This window comes from Drosophila pseudoobscura, chromosome 4 (genome assembly GCF_009870125.1).
Source record: "Drosophila pseudoobscura strain MV-25-SWS-2005 chromosome 4, UCI_Dpse_MV25, whole genome shotgun sequence".
Classification (NCBI taxonomy): domain Eukaryota; kingdom Metazoa; phylum Arthropoda; class Insecta; order Diptera; family Drosophilidae; genus Drosophila; species Drosophila pseudoobscura.
The window spans coordinates 17691230-17708055 of NC_046681.1; the positions used below are offsets into that span (position 1 = coordinate 17691230).

The 16826-nt window shown below is 35.2% G+C and overlaps 2 protein-coding genes across 9 annotated transcripts; one reads left to right on the forward strand and one right to left on the reverse strand.

Moving 5' to 3' along the window:
• Positions 1-1374: 1374 nt before the first annotated feature.
• Positions 1375-9070, reverse strand: SamDC (S-adenosylmethionine decarboxylase). 8 transcript variants are annotated; one of them, XM_033380274.1, is made up of 7 exons: positions 8942-9070; positions 6054-6140; positions 4504-4672; positions 4171-4446; positions 4019-4111; positions 3504-3659; positions 3028-3208 (listed from the first exon to the last, which is right to left on the reverse strand). In XM_033380274.1, the coding sequence occupies exons 1-7, from the start codon at positions 8959-8961 to the stop codon at positions 3053-3055; spliced, it is 957 nt and encodes a 318-aa protein (XP_033236165.1). In that variant the 5' UTR covers positions 8962-9070; the 3' UTR covers positions 3028-3052. The 8 variants fall into 8 exon arrangements, with proteins under 8 accessions (XP_033236170.1, XP_033236165.1, XP_033236164.1 ...); XM_033380273.1 differs by lacking the exon at positions 8942-9070 and adding an exon at positions 7892-8041; XM_033380275.1 differs by lacking the exon at positions 8942-9070 and adding an exon at positions 6603-6634.
• Positions 9071-9291: 221 nt separating this feature from the next.
• da (transcription factor daughterless) lies at positions 9292-15764 on the forward strand. The gene is made up of 3 exons (XM_001382179.4): positions 9292-9566; positions 9674-9780; positions 12797-15764. Exon 3 carries the CDS (start codon positions 12836-12838, stop codon positions 14870-14872), a length of 2037 nt encoding a protein of 678 aa, XP_001382216.2. The 5' UTR covers positions 9292-9566; positions 9674-9780; positions 12797-12835; the 3' UTR covers positions 14873-15764.
• Positions 15765-16826: the final 1062 nt, after the last annotated feature.

Below are 16826 nucleotides of genomic sequence, written 5' to 3' on the forward strand. Positions count from 1 at the left end.
ATAATTTGGAATAAAGTCGCAAATGCTTTTAACGTACATAGCCTCCATAAAATCAAACAATAAGTATAAATACAAAAAGGAAATGCTAATCAAGTTTAATGTATAATCTGAATAAAATAAAAGGGCGAAAAGTTTCATTTCGTTTAAGTGATTTTGGATTTTACAAATACTTTCACATTTTCAAATATTAATTTTATTAGTAAGTTTACTTTAATATTTTCGAAAATAACGTAGTCGAAAGGAAATCAACTTGATCTAGCTAATATTGTAAAAAGTCTTTACACAAAATTATGTTTCTATTCTATTTAAAAAGTCTTCACACAAAAATTGGTCTCTCTACCTGCAGGTATTCATACAGATAGTTATGGATTTATTCACTCTGCTATTGATGGTTCCTTCTGACTGTTGCATACATCTTCAAGCATACAACATACCCTTTTACTCTAGGAGTACTGTGTATGACATTCTCGCTCTCGTTTTGAGTGGTCTTGCATGAATACTTGTGCAGTCTGACTGGAATAAAGTGGTTTTTGATTTATATTCAAGTATTCTGTGCACCCTCAGTTTGGATAAAATAAAGTGGCCGCTTGGGCTGCAGCTGATTTCGATGTAAAGTAACAGTTGATGTTTCAGAGTTTCAGAGAGAAGGGGTGCGTTTGTGGAGCTCAGGCAGCTGGCGATGCTGTTTGCTCGAATCAAGTGTTTGGGTGCTGCAGAGTTTTGAGGGTGGTATCGGCACGTGCTTAGAGCAAGCGCAACAGCGAACTTTTAGCATTAAGTGCAGTTATTTCCTAAATAAAAAGATAACCCCAATTATAAAAGGCCTTTTATGGCCCATTATTGATGTATCTAAATTAGAGTTTCCCTTATTTTTCGAGACTAAAATTACTCTCGCTTACTCTCTATTTTTCCCTAATGTATATCCTAATAATTGGAAAAATTTTGTTTTTAATTACGATTCGTGTTAAAACTTTTGAATTTACATACATTTTACTTTTAGGTTTCTGGAACTCTTTATTATACTCTCGTCAAATCTGATTTGTAATCCTTATTTGACTTCATTTTTCAATTTCAATAATAATATGCCAGAAATTATCAGTCTTCGTTGGAATAGAAAACTTTTATCAGCTCTAATAGTCCATGCTGTAAGGAGGAACATCTTTCAATTGTAATCGCTTTTAAAAACACTGAACAACTCATTGCTGTGCCGCAACAGCCAAATTCGACAGGTAAAGAGCAAGCACAAGCTGTTTGTAATGCAGCTCTCAGATGGAATCTTGAAGATTGTGTACATATTCATTGTTTTTATACAACAGCATCAAACACAGGTTTATTTTTAGAGCAGCAATTTGATGGGGATTTGCTTTGTTTTTCCTGCCGCCATCACATCTAAGAGCTTGTACTGAAAAGTGTGTATAAAGTAAAGTTACGCAAATAAAATTATTAAAACATATCAAACATATTAAAACATCATTAATTATTCAATATTATGAAGGAAAATTAAAGATTTTTTGTCTCTTTTAAGCATCGGACAGTATTAGCTTCTGCCATGACTCCGAAGATAAAAGTTCATATGCATGGTTCGCGGTCAATCTAAATAAATGATTTAAACTAAACAACGGGAACGTTGTTCGAAGAGTTTTCAAAGAGCATATTAGCTAGATCAATCACTGTTACAAGTGTATTTCCAAATTTCAAATTTGTGTATAGAATTTTTTTAAATTCAAAAATGGGTTATTATTATTTGTCTTGGCTTACTGACGACGACTATATGGAGTTTTGACTCTTATTCTCTGACTCATATTGACTCTCTTATTAATTTTAAGGAATAAATTTTCCTCCAAAATAAAGATCATTGGTTGAGTTGTAAAGTATAATTCAAAATTAATCAGATTATGAGTAAATTATTACAATTTAAAATTAATCATTATAATATATGTAGTTTTTTAATAAAACCTTTAATGATTATGGTCCCTGTTTGAAAGTCAGTGACCGATAAGAGCATTCAAACGGAATCAAACTGTAGGCCATTCTTCTTCTTATACGTGTGGCAGCGGTGGTGTTTTTTGTAAGTCAAGTCAAATGATCGAGCGGGACGTTGTGAACCGCGGCAATGGTCACGGCTCTATACCCCGGCAGACCACATATATGTAATATTTTGATGTATATAATCTATACAACGTAGTTTATTCGTAAACGCCGAAACTGGTATCAGAACCCAAGAATCCCGCATGCTCTCTTTCTCTCTCAATATTTTGGTAGAGAACTAGGGGTCAAACAAAACGAACGGACAGAAAACAGACAAACAGATATACATATTTCTTTGTAAATCTGTTTATATTTCGCAGAGTATGTGTCAGAGGGAGAATGAGTAAGCAAGTGGCTATGCTATCGTAGCATATTCTTCCTTCTGAATATAATAGATATGGTCATTCTCTACGATTCTGTGTTCTTATTTTTTCTCATATCTTCAAAATTGTGGATGCCAACGTCCTCTGTATTGTGAAAAAGGGGCGTGTTCACATTTTTAATTACCCTCGTAACAGTCTGATACTAAAACAGGAGTCTGGATACTAAACAGACAGACAAAGACATGCTATTCAATTTTTTTTAAATTTATTATTATACTTTGTATTTGATTATAAAATATTATCACAGATAAAAGTGTGTTGTTTTGCTGTTACTGTTAGAGCTTTCAGGGTTTCTAGGGTAGAGGTCCTCTTAGATCATCCTTTTGGGAAGTCGACTGGGTTTATTCTGGCCAGCCTATGCCGGTATCTGGTTCTCGCAAGACGCCTCGTCATTACATTAGGACTTCTGAGCTTACAAATATGGCTCTTCGCTTGATTGTTGATAGCATCACCAACAAGTACGTTAAGGTCCTTGGCGATGTCCCGGTTACGAATATGCCCCTCAGCTCCGGATGATCAAGAATTTATATTCTTGTTGGTGAATGATAATTTTCGTTTAGCATTATTAACCACCCCCATTTAAAATCGTCAACAAATTATTATATGTGTATGTACATATGTTGTATTCATTGAGCATTATTTCATATACTACAATTATTTTTTCCATTATAAGAATATTGAGCAAAGAGCAGATTGTATGAAGGAAAATTACAGCATTGCATGTCCGTTCGTTTCCAATGCGACTCTTTAGAATATTCAACTTCCAACTCCTTCATTGTCTCATAAGCCAAAGAACACTGTAATTGAAGAAAAAACTATTTAATTTTTGTTTGTTTATAAATAAAAAAGGCTTCCTGGCCCGAGAATTAATTTCCCCTGAAATTGATAGTTCCATTGATGGGTCATACAATTTCACGCAAAGATCAATCGAGCTTCCTTGCAAGGAGGATGAAATGAAAAGCTAATGATTCTGAAGCGCACACCAGTTATGTGAAAAAAAATAGATATATATTTTTTTTATTCATTAAAAAAATATCTAAAAACAGACGAACATTGTCGTAGATATTTACTGTGTTTACCAAATATACATACCTTGTTCGCAAAAATTGTAACGATAAATTTTCCCGGTTTAAATGTATTGATAACTTGATTTATAAGGTTCCTGTAGTTAGTCATTGCCACGTTAGTTTCAAAACTAACATAAGAAAATAAATTTTCTGGTGTAATGTGAATCGTCATATATTCTCCCTGTTGGAAAACAATAATTAATATAAATCGTCATGTTATCGTTCAAGGAAATTAATACTTTAAAATGCAAAAATAACAAAGAAACATACTTTTTCGAATTGATTTGGTCACGCGCAACAATGAGAATAGTGTTACAGAATTACAGTTTTCAAAAATATGTTTGTTTAATGTTTATCTCTGTTAAGCCAACTTATAGTAACGGTTACAGCTTTCGCTCAAAGTTTCGCTAATTATACCCGGTACTTGACGAGTAAAGGGCTATATTAGATTTTTGGTAAAAGTGGATATATGTAAAAAGGGAAGAAAGCGTTTCCGACCCCATCGCTTAATAGTTATTTATTATTTCAATATTGTTTTACCTTTTCATTTATTCCATTCATAGAATAACCGCACGGATCAAACAGAAAATCATCAATATGCATATTTGGCAAAATCTTATCAATTCCAGACATCTAAAATAAAAAACTGAAAAATTAAATTGTTTATGAAAAATGGTTCAAAGCCTTTATACCGAGGTCGCATCAGATGCGCTTAGAATATTTTTTTTATTAAAGACCGACATAGCGTTTTGGTCAAGATTCTGCATAAGAATTTCAATCGTTTGATCTGGATCAGACTCGACGCCTTCATTTATCATGTGTCCTGGTGATAATTTCATGTCAGAACGACTAAAGGTATAAAGATACCAACATTCCAAGTTCATAGAACCCAAACAATATGATCTTCCATTTGGAAAAAGTGTGTCAAGGTAAGAAACTTCCTCCGTAAATCCTTTATGTGGAGTAACCTGAAGGATAAATATTTTAACTTTTAAATTCTATCACATAATAAAAAAGTTTCTAACCTGAGCCTCTGGTCGAATAAAGTTTTTTCTTGAATAGAAAAGGTCCGTAATTATTTTGTACCCGTTTAAACTGGCAAGCTTTATCAATTGACTTAAGCATTTAAGTGGAGTTGTTGTTCCACAAGTTTTCAGTATCCATCTTCGTTTTGATACAAACATACTGCTTTCGCTGAAATTAATTAAATACGCAAAAATTTATTTTGAAATTCAGTAGAGAACCTATCTTCGGCGTGCCGAAGTCCGACAGCAAAAGCAGGCTGGGCTGTTAGGCTGGTAGCATGATCCTGCCCACGCAACATACCAACAACCATTTATCTCTCGTTGCTATGTCAGCTTATATACCACGATTGTAGTCTTAGAAATGAGCGACATCAAATAGAAAAGGAGAAAAATGGAAGGAAATTATGGAAGATATCAGCCATGCTCTGGTAATCGCAAATCGCAAAAATGGCGGATTGACTGAAAAATGTCAAAAGTGCGTGCTGTAGTTCTCTCAAATGAAAATAAAATTTGTATGAGAGGTGAAAAAAAAAGCATATTTGCTGATGTTTCAAGTTTATATTTATATATTTCGCAATTTATTTTCTTATATGTTAATATATTTAAAAAAAAAATCATTCTAATGAAACCCCAATTTATTTGCAGCACTGCCTTTACCCACAAAATCACCTAGAATCATGTCTCTCTCATTGGAGGACCTCAAACATCAGAGAGAAATCTTCAAACGAAGCATTTCCCGTAGTAAAACGATGGTCCACGGAAAAACAGAAGCAATGGTTAAAAAATCAGCTGCTGGTTCAAAAAGTCGCCAAATTGTGTGGAAAGTGCTACAAATTTTTGTTTTTTTTTTTTAATTGTTATGTGTGAGTATTAATTACCTTATTATTTACCTCGTTCGCTTAAACATTTGTTTCCAATTTTCCATTAAATGCGTCATTCACTCATTTGGATTTTTCTAATTGTCCGGCTTGGTCTGCTTTCTAAGTAACACTTTCCACAGAAAAAATCATTTTTGGATTTCCAACTTTTTTCATGAATTTTCCAATGTTTTCAATATTTATTCTGCTATTTGTGACGGAGTCTTATAGAAAAAATCAAAAACTTTGAAAATCGCTCTATCAGTTCTAGAGTTAGGTTCAAACACACACATCCTTGTTTCACATATATATAGAATAAATAGATTATAGACGATAGATGGTAATATCAAAAAATGTAGAAAACCAGAGCATAGCTGTACCTCTCAAAACAGTCTCTTTTTAGATCCATAGATTTATTCCACAGTCTCTGGCTTTTTTTCTAATTAGGATTGTATTTTGTATTTTTGATTGTTAAATAATATCACTGTTAGAGCAACTTATACAACATTTTCTACATTTTTAAATAAAAAATAAAAAAATGGTAACGTTAATTTTTGTAATAATTTTTTTAAAGTTTTTTTTTTTAAAGTAACGGGTGTATATGCTATATGTGGTTAAAATCACTTATTTCCTAAATATGATGCTTACACAAATACAATTTTATATTCCATGAGTAACATGTAAAAAAATTACCTTAACACGAAAGCGTCAATCAAATCGTTTTTTGAAAAACTTATTATTTCACAATTGACTTGGCTCAGGACATCTTCCCAATCAGATCTGAAATTATAAGCGTACATATAATTCGATTTTATATTCTTTATTAGAAAATAAAGGCGAGTGGAATGAATACTAGTCTATTAATTACACTAGATATAAAAATACGGTGTTTCTATTTCAGGTCTAATCTTACTTTGTTAGCTAATTTTAGAGTCCAAATAACTAAAATATGTGTACCCATTTTTAATTAATGACAGTGTCCCACCAGCCCCAAACTTATTTCACACCGGGCGGGACTAAAGTGTTACCCAACGCGTGCCAGGAGTCACCCAGCCCCGTTCTCTGAACATTTCATTTTTAGGGTCTACCATTTTCAATCATTTTTGTCATCGATTTTTTATTTTCTCATCGTTTCTGGCAAACAAAACCTGATTGACTGCCTGGTTGCTTCTCTAATATACAGAGTGATTTGCTTGTTTAAAAAAAAAACGTCGGCAGAAATTGCGAAATTTAAGATCCAACCTTTTAAGATGCAACATCTGTGAACTTAATATGACGGACTGTGAGTAACAGCATGCATATTGAAAAATACCCAGCTGCTCTGTTACGCGCACAATTTAGCACATACATATATTTCGAGCACAATCTGATTTTTAATGCGCACATTTGTGCTGTTATGCGCAAAAATGCGGACTTTTCAAAAACGAAAAGTGTTCTGCGTGACCAATTATTTCAGAGCCAAATGTGAGGTTAGGTTGAAAAGGAACCTTTTGAATGAAGGTACAAGCTCAATTTTCCTGCCGTTTACTTTGCATTTCGGCGAGGAAAATGATTCCGTTTTGTAAACGTAGAAATCTTGCATTTTGTGAAAAAAGGAGCTATTAATATATTTTCAAAAGTAATTTAAATTTTTTTTATATATTTGTATTTATGTAATATATAGTCGCATAAACATAAATATTTACTTTCTCTAGGTACACACATCATATGTATATTGTACATATTGTAAATTATTATTGTAGAAAATTATACAGACCAAAATATATATTATAGACATTAATGACATATACATACATATGTATGTATAAATATAGGTATAAAATGTGTCTATACAGATTGTAGGCTTATACGAGCAAATCAAATTTTAAATCATTTGTAGTTTGTCTTCTCTGCACCATTAGATCCTCATCCGTAATTGCAGGTTCTGCCTTTGAAAGTCTGACAATACCCTAAAGGACAATTATCTAGTCATGCGTTACATATGTATATCATGTATAATTACATACGTATACCAGCCCATTATATTTTTTTATTCTATATCAAAGGTATATTAACAAATAAAGCATATATAAAATATAATGATATCGTGGGACAAGCTTCTTCAGAAAGTCATAATACTCTGAAAATGCTAAAGTAACAGGCACATGTGAGCCGAGAAAACGAAAATGACCTTTACACGCAGATTGGAACAATGCGTGTGCACCCATACATGAACATACGATGAAACCAAAAGATAACGCAAAGACCAAACAAAACATAAGCGCTGAAAATGAAAAAAGCATGCAATCACATGTTTTTGTGAGAACATACTGTGTTACACTAGCACATGCAAAGAGGTTGCTGGGCTGGACGCCTGGCTCATAGTGAAGCAGCGCGAGCCGTACGCCAGAGCCGAAGACCCTGGGAGCGTACACAGAGCGTTTATTTGCGACATGTTCGGCTTGTGAACTCTATCCTGCATATGTCAACTTATATACATATATAGAAATAAATGCATTTAATGACTGAAGAATAACTACATCACCACATACCGAGAAATGTTTCGCAAATCATCGTTATTACAGGAGGTTTCTTCAAACCAAATTTCAAGGAGTTTTTCGGCTCCTTCAAAAAAGTGTTCTTCATTCCCCGACATAATCAACAGATGTACATAAACTAATATGTTTCAGTAGGCATGGACTCAGAGAAAATGCAGGTAGAGGGACCTAATTTTGTCATATACATAGAAATAATAAATATGGTACTCCTGTGATTGATTTTGAATTGTCTTAGACTATACAGTTTGCTGTCAAAAGAACACTTCCACACCGAGCTCAAAGATTATACAAAAAATGAATAATATCTTCTGAAATGCTTAAACTTAAACATTAAAAAATGATTTTGTATAAGTACAATCTTAAGTACATCTTGTTGCAATGAGCTATTCAATTCTGAAAACCTGATAAGTGCATCTATAAACCAGTTTGATTACCGACTGGAAAATATTTCTTTAGTTGACTAAGCATGTGAGACTAGGATTGGTGCACAAGCGAAGTGAACGCATACATCTTGCTCGCTCTCCCTTCGAGGTTTTTCTCAAAATGCTTTCTCTGTTCTTAAGGCTATAGGTTCTTATTTCCCTGCATTTCCTTACTCTTATGCATAATTATATGGTTATCAATAACCAAATTTTTGAAATTACTGTATTATTGTATTCTGAATCATCCATTCTCTATTTATTATATCCGGTACCCGAAGAGTCTAGTGATATATTAGTTACATATGTGGTAATTGTGGATGTGTTTAACGGCTAGAAGAAAGCGTTTCCAACCCAATAAAGTTCTGTTTATTGGTCATGTTTGACGCCTAGTGCTCAGAGACTATAAGAGCTAGAGAAACCAAATTCGGAATCCAGTTTCTTATGATATCACACTGAATCTGGTTTTTTTTTTCAAAATTTTTGCCACGCTACTACCACAAAGAATGAAAATCTATAGCATCCATAATTGTAAAGCTGAGTGTATGCCGAAAACAAATAATTTGCTCATTGTTATAGCCGGAAGGAACAATGAAAAAAAAGAAGAAACAATCAACGCGCTTACTCATTTTCCTTCTCTCCCATTCATTCTCGAGCAGAGGGGATGGAGCGAGATAACAACACACATTTTGACTGAGTATCGGGTTCAAATTTAGATTTTCTAAACCAAGACAGCTGTTTTTGTTCAGTAAAGATGAGACAGTGGAATCAAATCGATGAAAAAAAGTTGCAGTTACGTGAGAACCTAATAATAAGCAAATAACACTATAAAATATCAAAGAGAGAATTTTATAGATAATAAATTTATATAATCTTGTTACATATTTTGAACGTGAATAATCTGAAATTTTTTTCCAATGTTATGCTGGTATATGTCGAAATTCCGATCAGTTTTTATCGAGGAAAGCAACCCTACATATGACGCACGAAGAGAATAAAGATGGCGTTCCCGAGCACACGAAAACTAAAGCAAGGTGAATGCTAGGTAAAGAATCTTTTAAAGTATATTGAAAATGTTCATAACGTTTTAAAATTAGTAAATAAAAAGTATATTTACAATGTGTAAATTAAAAGAAACGATTCTTATGTAATTCGTCAATGTTAATTACAAGTTTAATGTAATAATGAACATACATATATTGCCTGTAGTTGTCCTGGACTGAAATTGAAAAATAATTGTTTTACACAAGGTAATTTAGTTATTTAATCTAAACTTAAAGTTTTCTGATATTTAACGAAGTTTAATATATATTATATGTACATATATATATGTATATACGCGTATTTATATATGCAGATATATATATGTACGTATACATAGGCTGTGGCTCTACATCGGTACTCTCGCTGCAACAAAAGGGATTCCCAACATACGTATAAAAATTCAATTAACTGGATATTAGCGTGAGTAAATTTTATGAACGTTATTATGTTAGCGTAGTAGTATTTTGGTTGTGTTTTTTTTCAAAAGTTAAATATTTTTGTGTATACATATGTATGTAAACATTCCACCATTTTCGTGTTTTCATATACATATCAAATATACATTTGTAAATAAATACGTATGTATGTGCACATGTATATTCGTAAACAATAATGCTACCTGGTGGAGCCTTTGGAAATATCACTGTATGTTAGCACATAGAATGTAAATATGTATGTAAATACGAATGTGATGTACATATACATATACTCTGTATGTGCAGGTTGAGGTATAAATGTAAATATAAACAAGAAATTATTTGACTTATTTTTTTAAATTAATTTACCTGTGCAAAGGGTATTGTGATTTTAACTAGAGGTTTCCAACAGAGAAAACGCATTGCATTATTAATATCAACAATCCAGTTGCTATAAAGAAGTGAACTCGTGAATTTACATTATTTATTAATTCGTTATTACTTAGACAAAACTGTTCAAACCCGATACTTTTAGATACTTTCTACAATAAAGGGTATCAAAGGCTTGTCCCGTGTGACGTACAGCGTGCTTCGGATTAGCTTAGTACGATATCCTGGGGAAATCCTGTTCTATAATTAGGCGGTTCTAAAGTATATGTACCTATATTATTCTTGTTCAAGTTGATAATCCGAGTCGTTCCTGCAATTTTCGACTGTCTGATCCTCTGTTTGTCATGAAAAATTGTATTTTTCATTGTCCTCTTGCTGAATAGATTCAAGATTTTCTGCGAAATAGAACCTGATGATTAGAAACTAATGGAGTGATTCTTATTGATTCACATTGCTCTACTTTTGAATTCATTTTTTATCCCATTTGTAGTACCATTGGTCTTCCTCGGAGTTCAAGACTGACGTTCTCGCTGGTTATAGTTGTACCAAGATAGTTCAGTACAACTTCAACCTATCTGTTTATCGCCACAGATGTATGTATTCCGTCGATTACAGCAATGGCAGTCTGATTTCGCCTCAAGTGATCAAGAGCTATCCATGTCCCCCCAATGCTACTGACAATCATATTCTGCCCCGCAGCTAATTAGCTTTTCCAATCCTTGAGGCTGTAGGCGCAAGCCTAAATCATGGCCTCTGCAAAAAATGAGCGAACTTGAATTTGAAGATGGCATTTCTCGTCCAATGTGTTCGGCTCGTTTTAAAAGTATCTGGCGGACTATTTATGCCAGAAAGGAGAATTAAATGTATAGAATAAGTAGATCTGCCAGTGATTCAGTGCTTATATAGATAATAATTCTGCATATTATAATGCATTGAAAAATATTTAGGAATCAGGAAAAAAAAACTTGTTACCCATATAATTTTGAAAGTAACTGCCACCTCGATATGCCAACTAAAGCCATTCCCTTATATAACGATGGCCCTACCACACTGCTTAAAACAAGAGAAACATCAATGTCTGGTTGCGACTTGGAAGCAACGGTATAACAGGACGAAGTTGACTTTTGTAGGAGTGCTGGAACTTAAAACAACAAGCTATGAGCCAGATTTAACAAAGCTATCAAAGACATGCAAGGCCAATGCCCCGTAAATGTACTTGACTTTTGCAGTTAAGTATTTTGCAATAGTTAGAGTTAAATTATTAAATTTGGTAATTTCATTATTCCATTAGAGCTAGCTAGAAGACGGGGTATTCTCTCCGTGCCGAGGTTCCCAAAAAATGTATTTTCTGGGTGTGGTAGCTGACATAGGAAAGGTCTCTTTGTTCAACAGAAAGGCTAGGATTAACGGAAAAAAATATGTTTTTTTCTTAATTGGTCTTAAATTCACAGAATCAAGTCCAGATGGGTTGGCCCGATTCATTCTAGCGACGCTGCTTTTATATGTTCTGATCAGCTGATGTGCCTAACGTGTTCTGATGTGCCCGCGATAAACAGACGCGCGTTCGGTCATGGGGCAGTGTGCCCGTGTGTCTTTGTTATACGGTCAAACTGTACAGAGCGGGTGGAGCTGCATAGTGGGTGAAACGGGCAATCTAGCTTTTCGAAATCCGAAAACTCAAAATTGGTGCCTTAATCGGATTGTAGCAAGAAAAAATAATAAAAACAAAATATAAGTAATTATGGGTCGTGGAAAGCACTGTAGTGAAGAAAAAAGCTAAAGAAGACGTATGCTAAGGTGGGACAAATTGTCGGCTGTTCAAATAAAATGATTTGCAATGCTTTAAAATATATTGCCAGCAAGAATCGCGTGGAAGGAAGACCGCGATATATCCCCATTTCTAGTAAAACTACTAGTTTATGAGAGCAAGAAACACCCATCAAAGCCGGCTACAGAGCTAAAAAACGGATCTTAAAATATCGGCAAGTAGTAGCAAATTTATATATTGCTTACAAATTGAATGCCAGTGGTCCGAGGAAAATTCCACTTGTGACTACAAGTCATAGGTCAAGAATTGGTTCGTGGATCACTATATTCCATTGGGATGCGAAAATTAGGTGAACCTTAATGCCGAGCTGCTGTTGTTGCTGCCAAAGACTATGAAAATAATATTCAACTTTAAATACAACTGAAGTAACATATTTCAATGAAATGTTTAATGTTTAGACTTGTTGAAATCAGTGTTGACTTCTTGCCGACGTAATTTCTAGATAAATCCTTTTCTTTTCAAATATTTTAATTTGAAGTCTGCAATACAACCATTGAGTTCGGATACGTTTACAACCAGCGTAATATTTTACGTTGCTCAAACGACCGTCGCTCTGCGCGTGGCATTGGATTGCAAGTTGGCCGTGGATTTCAGCTTACAAGTGCTGACAAATTTATACCCAAAACTTTTTGTGTTTTAATTTTCAATGAATGGTTACGTTAAGCTAACATATGAACGATTGATCTGCAAGTGATAAGTGTACATAAACAAATAAATGTAAAATTAAATACACATATGTATTTATGTATAAGCTGTACAAGATAATATTTGTATTAATAACTTGAAAACTGTCCTATTCCAGATCCATTGCCAAACCTCCGTCTTTAATTGTGGTGCAGATATGGCTACCAGTGATGACGAGCCAATGCACTTGTATGAAGTGTTTCAAAACTGTTTCAATAAAATAGCAAACAAACAACCAACGGGCACAGCCGGAACTGACCGTGGAGGTGGAGGGGGGTATCACTCACCTTACGGAAACCTTGGAGTGGAAAATGGCATGTATCCGAGTGACTTTAACTCTATCCATGACGCCAATGGAGGCAACAATCGATTTCCTAATACGACAACGGTTGACCAGTATTTTGATTCAGCTGTTACGAGTAGCGGTGCATGGTGTCCATCCCAAATGAACAGTGGTAATAATTATATGGGACAAGCCTCTTATCAAAATACTGTCCCATTGACTTGTCATACTTTGGACCAACAAGTGCATAATGCGGACGGGCTGTCGAGTGGAACAAGTATTGGAATCAACATGGGTAGCGAAAGTGGTCATGCTATGCATTGTCCAGTGTCAACTTCTCTTCCGCCGATGAGTTCTTTTAGAGCTAGTGCCGGTAGTTTGCCTAGCATCAGCGGACAACCACCTGTCCATCCACCAGCCATATTCAACTCACCACAGGCACACAATCAAAGCCAAGTAGTACAAGCACAGCATAGTTCGTTATCCACGGCTGGGCCGCATGGTCATCATTCGCTCAATCACACTTCACATTCTCATGCCCATTCCCATCACAGTCAGCAAAACAGTCCTGCGGTGCAGAGTGCAGATACATTCACTGGAGTTAGTTCTGGAGTTAATGTGAAAGTGGCTGGAGCTGGTAATTCTTCGGCAACATCATTGAGGCAACAAATGTATTTACCAGCTAATGTAGCTGATCAAAGTATTAGTAGTTTCGGTTCAAATCCTTCTACGCCCGTTAATTCACCACCCCCTTTGACCCAATCCGTTGGGGAACCGTCTGTTACTGCTTCAGGAGGGTGGGGCCATTCTGTGTTAAATGGTGGCACAAATTCGAGCTACGCGAACGACATGGTTCCTGTAACTAGTTTACATACAATGGCTTCTGTATTTCAAGGAGTACGCATGGAAGAAAGATTAGATGATGCACTCAACGTACTGCGCAATCATTGTGAGCCCGAAATTATACCAAACGTGGCATCAATTGACAATATAGATGCAATGTCTTCATTTGTTCCCAATTCACCTTCGCATCTTTTAAACGTCACCACCGCAGGAAGTGGAAGCTCCTCTGTTACCAACACGTCCAATACACTTGTTCATGAAGTTCTGTCTATGGGAGCTGCTGGAACATCAGTTCAAACAGTTGGTGAAGATGGATTGGCGCATTTAAAAACAGATCGAAATTCATTAACATCAACAACTAAACAAACAAAAAAACGGAAGGAACATACAGTAACCAACACTATAGCAGCAGTCTGCACCACCTCGAACCTGACTAGCTTAGATGTTTCTGATACAAAACCAACAAGCTCTATAGAATCATTAAATGCAACCCAATTGCAACAACTTTCGCAGGGTTCAAAATCATCAAAAAGACCACGGCGATACTGCTCCTCGGCGGATGATGATGATGACGCAGAACCAGCTGTTAAGGCGATTCGAGAAAAAGAACGTCGTCAGGCCAACAACGCTCGCGAAAGAATTCGCATTCGAGATATCAATGAGGCATTGAAAGAATTGGGTCGAATGTGTATGACACACCTAAAATCAGATAAACCACAAACTAAGTTGGGAATTCTTAATATGGCTGTTGAAGTTATTATGACCCTGGAGCAACAGGTTCGCGAACGCAATCTGAATCCCAAGGCAGCATGCCTTAAACGACGTGAGGAAGAAAAAGCCGAAGACGGCCCTAAGCTGAGTGGCCAGCATCACATGATACCGCAGCCACCGATTGGAGCGTCCGGCAGCAGCTATCACAGCCAACCTACGCAGCTTGTGCCACCGTCATCACAGACTATAAGTACCATGACCATATCCTTACCTGTTAACAATGCTACCAGCGTCCTACCACCACATTTACAGCAGCAACAACAAACACAACTCGGACACGGTCAGCTTCCGCAATAGCATGCACTTAGAAACTCCTCTGAAATCGCCCCTATCTTCCATAAAAACCCAATGTATTCAAGACTCTACCAAGTACTCATTAACCTCGGAATTCGAGCATCAGATTTAAAAAAATATATTTTGGCGTTGTCCTCAAAAAAGGCAGTCTCATGCAACATAACTCTTTTAAAATGTACAACACTTTTAACAAACATCGCCTAAACGATTATCAATATGACCAGGTTTACTTATTAATATGATTGTATATAGCTATTCCATTATTTTTTACCTGGGAAGATAATTTATGTTTCTTAGATAATTTGATTAAATAATTTGTTTTAATTTTATATCTGTACGATATTACCGTAGCCATATTTTTTATATACAAAAACAGCATACATAACGACATAATTAACTGTAAGTAGTTAAAGAAAACTACAATGTAAACACATAGGCGTATTTCTTTTTATTTCCCAGAGCTACAGGAATAAATATGTCAATATTAATTTTTTACTGTGTTTGTGATTAAAGAAAAAGTTTGAACGTAAGGGTAATAAAATATGGAAGTAATCGTTAGTTAAGATTAGCTCATAATTGTTGTATTGTAACTTAAGGCTTCAAAGAAAATTTGTAATATGGTTATCAATTATATAGTTTTCTACTATAGGGAACTGGAATTTGCAAATTATGACGATGTAATATTATCTGGAATGAAGTCGAGACATAGTAACAGCGAGAGTGCTTCAACTTCAGTAGACGCTCTACGATTCTGAATTCATATATGTATAGTCAAATCCGAAGCTCATCGTCGGTATTTTATGGCTTAATTACAAAATTATTTTTGCGTAGGTGTGTTCGACAGCCTATTTCAGGATTTACATAATTTTGCAATGAATAAAAGGTTTAGAGAACATTTTCTCCCTATTATTTTCCTTGTAATGCATACAAAATGTTTTTTAAATATAGGAAAATTCCAAATATATCATTAGGAAAGGTTTTTGAACTTCTGAATTATCTGTATCAGCATAGAATAGAACATCTGAAGATAAATGACTGCTAGGTTTCAGGGTATGTCAGAACAGTTTTTAATTGAAAATATAATTGTCGCTTCGGCTAAAACTTGAGCGAGTAGCAGAGTATTGTAGATATAAATGAACTGTGTATGCATGCGAACGACGATCATGGGTAGTCGAGTGTGGGGTTCTTGGGTTTTGGTTAATAGTGTCATACGAGTGCAGACATACTGCAAAGTGTGCAGCATATGGGACTCGATCTTGGTTTGTTGCTGTATACAATACTTTCATACTATAAATTTACATATATCTTCTTTAGTATATTATTGTTTTATGTTTGTGTTTGAACACGCCTGAATCGGCTCGGCCGATTTGTAACACATTTTTGTTTGTTTGTTTTGTATTACCACCACCCATTATTTAATCGGAACAATATAAACAATATCGAAATATCCCGATTTTCACCAACAAATACAGTCTTAAGCGATGCCCAAAAGTCTGTCCCATCGCACAAGCGAGTTGTTCAACAGAGAATGCATAATAAAAAAAATATAAAAAATTGTAATTTGAGCAGGCCGAGGTATATTTTCTCCGACACTGAGATTAAATTCGAGGATACCCGCAATCTGTCAAACTTAGAATATGGCGAATATGGTCGACTTTTCATTAATTGCGTGCCCAGGAGAGCCAGGATCGGATCAGAGGAACAGATACCATCAGGATGCATATCATGGCGGCACGTCATTGGGACCCAAGGGTCTGGACAAGATCAGTTCTGGTGGTTATGGGAATGTCACAAATGACAGTTTAAAAATTAGTTTGAAGCTATTAGAGGTGGAGCCAATGCAGTTTTCGCAATCCAGAGATAGTTATTGCCAATGGTGGTGAGAAGCTGACTCCTGAAAAGCTTGGACTAGCAGGTCCCGTGCATGAGATGGCTTTCGGCATGACAGAGGACAAAA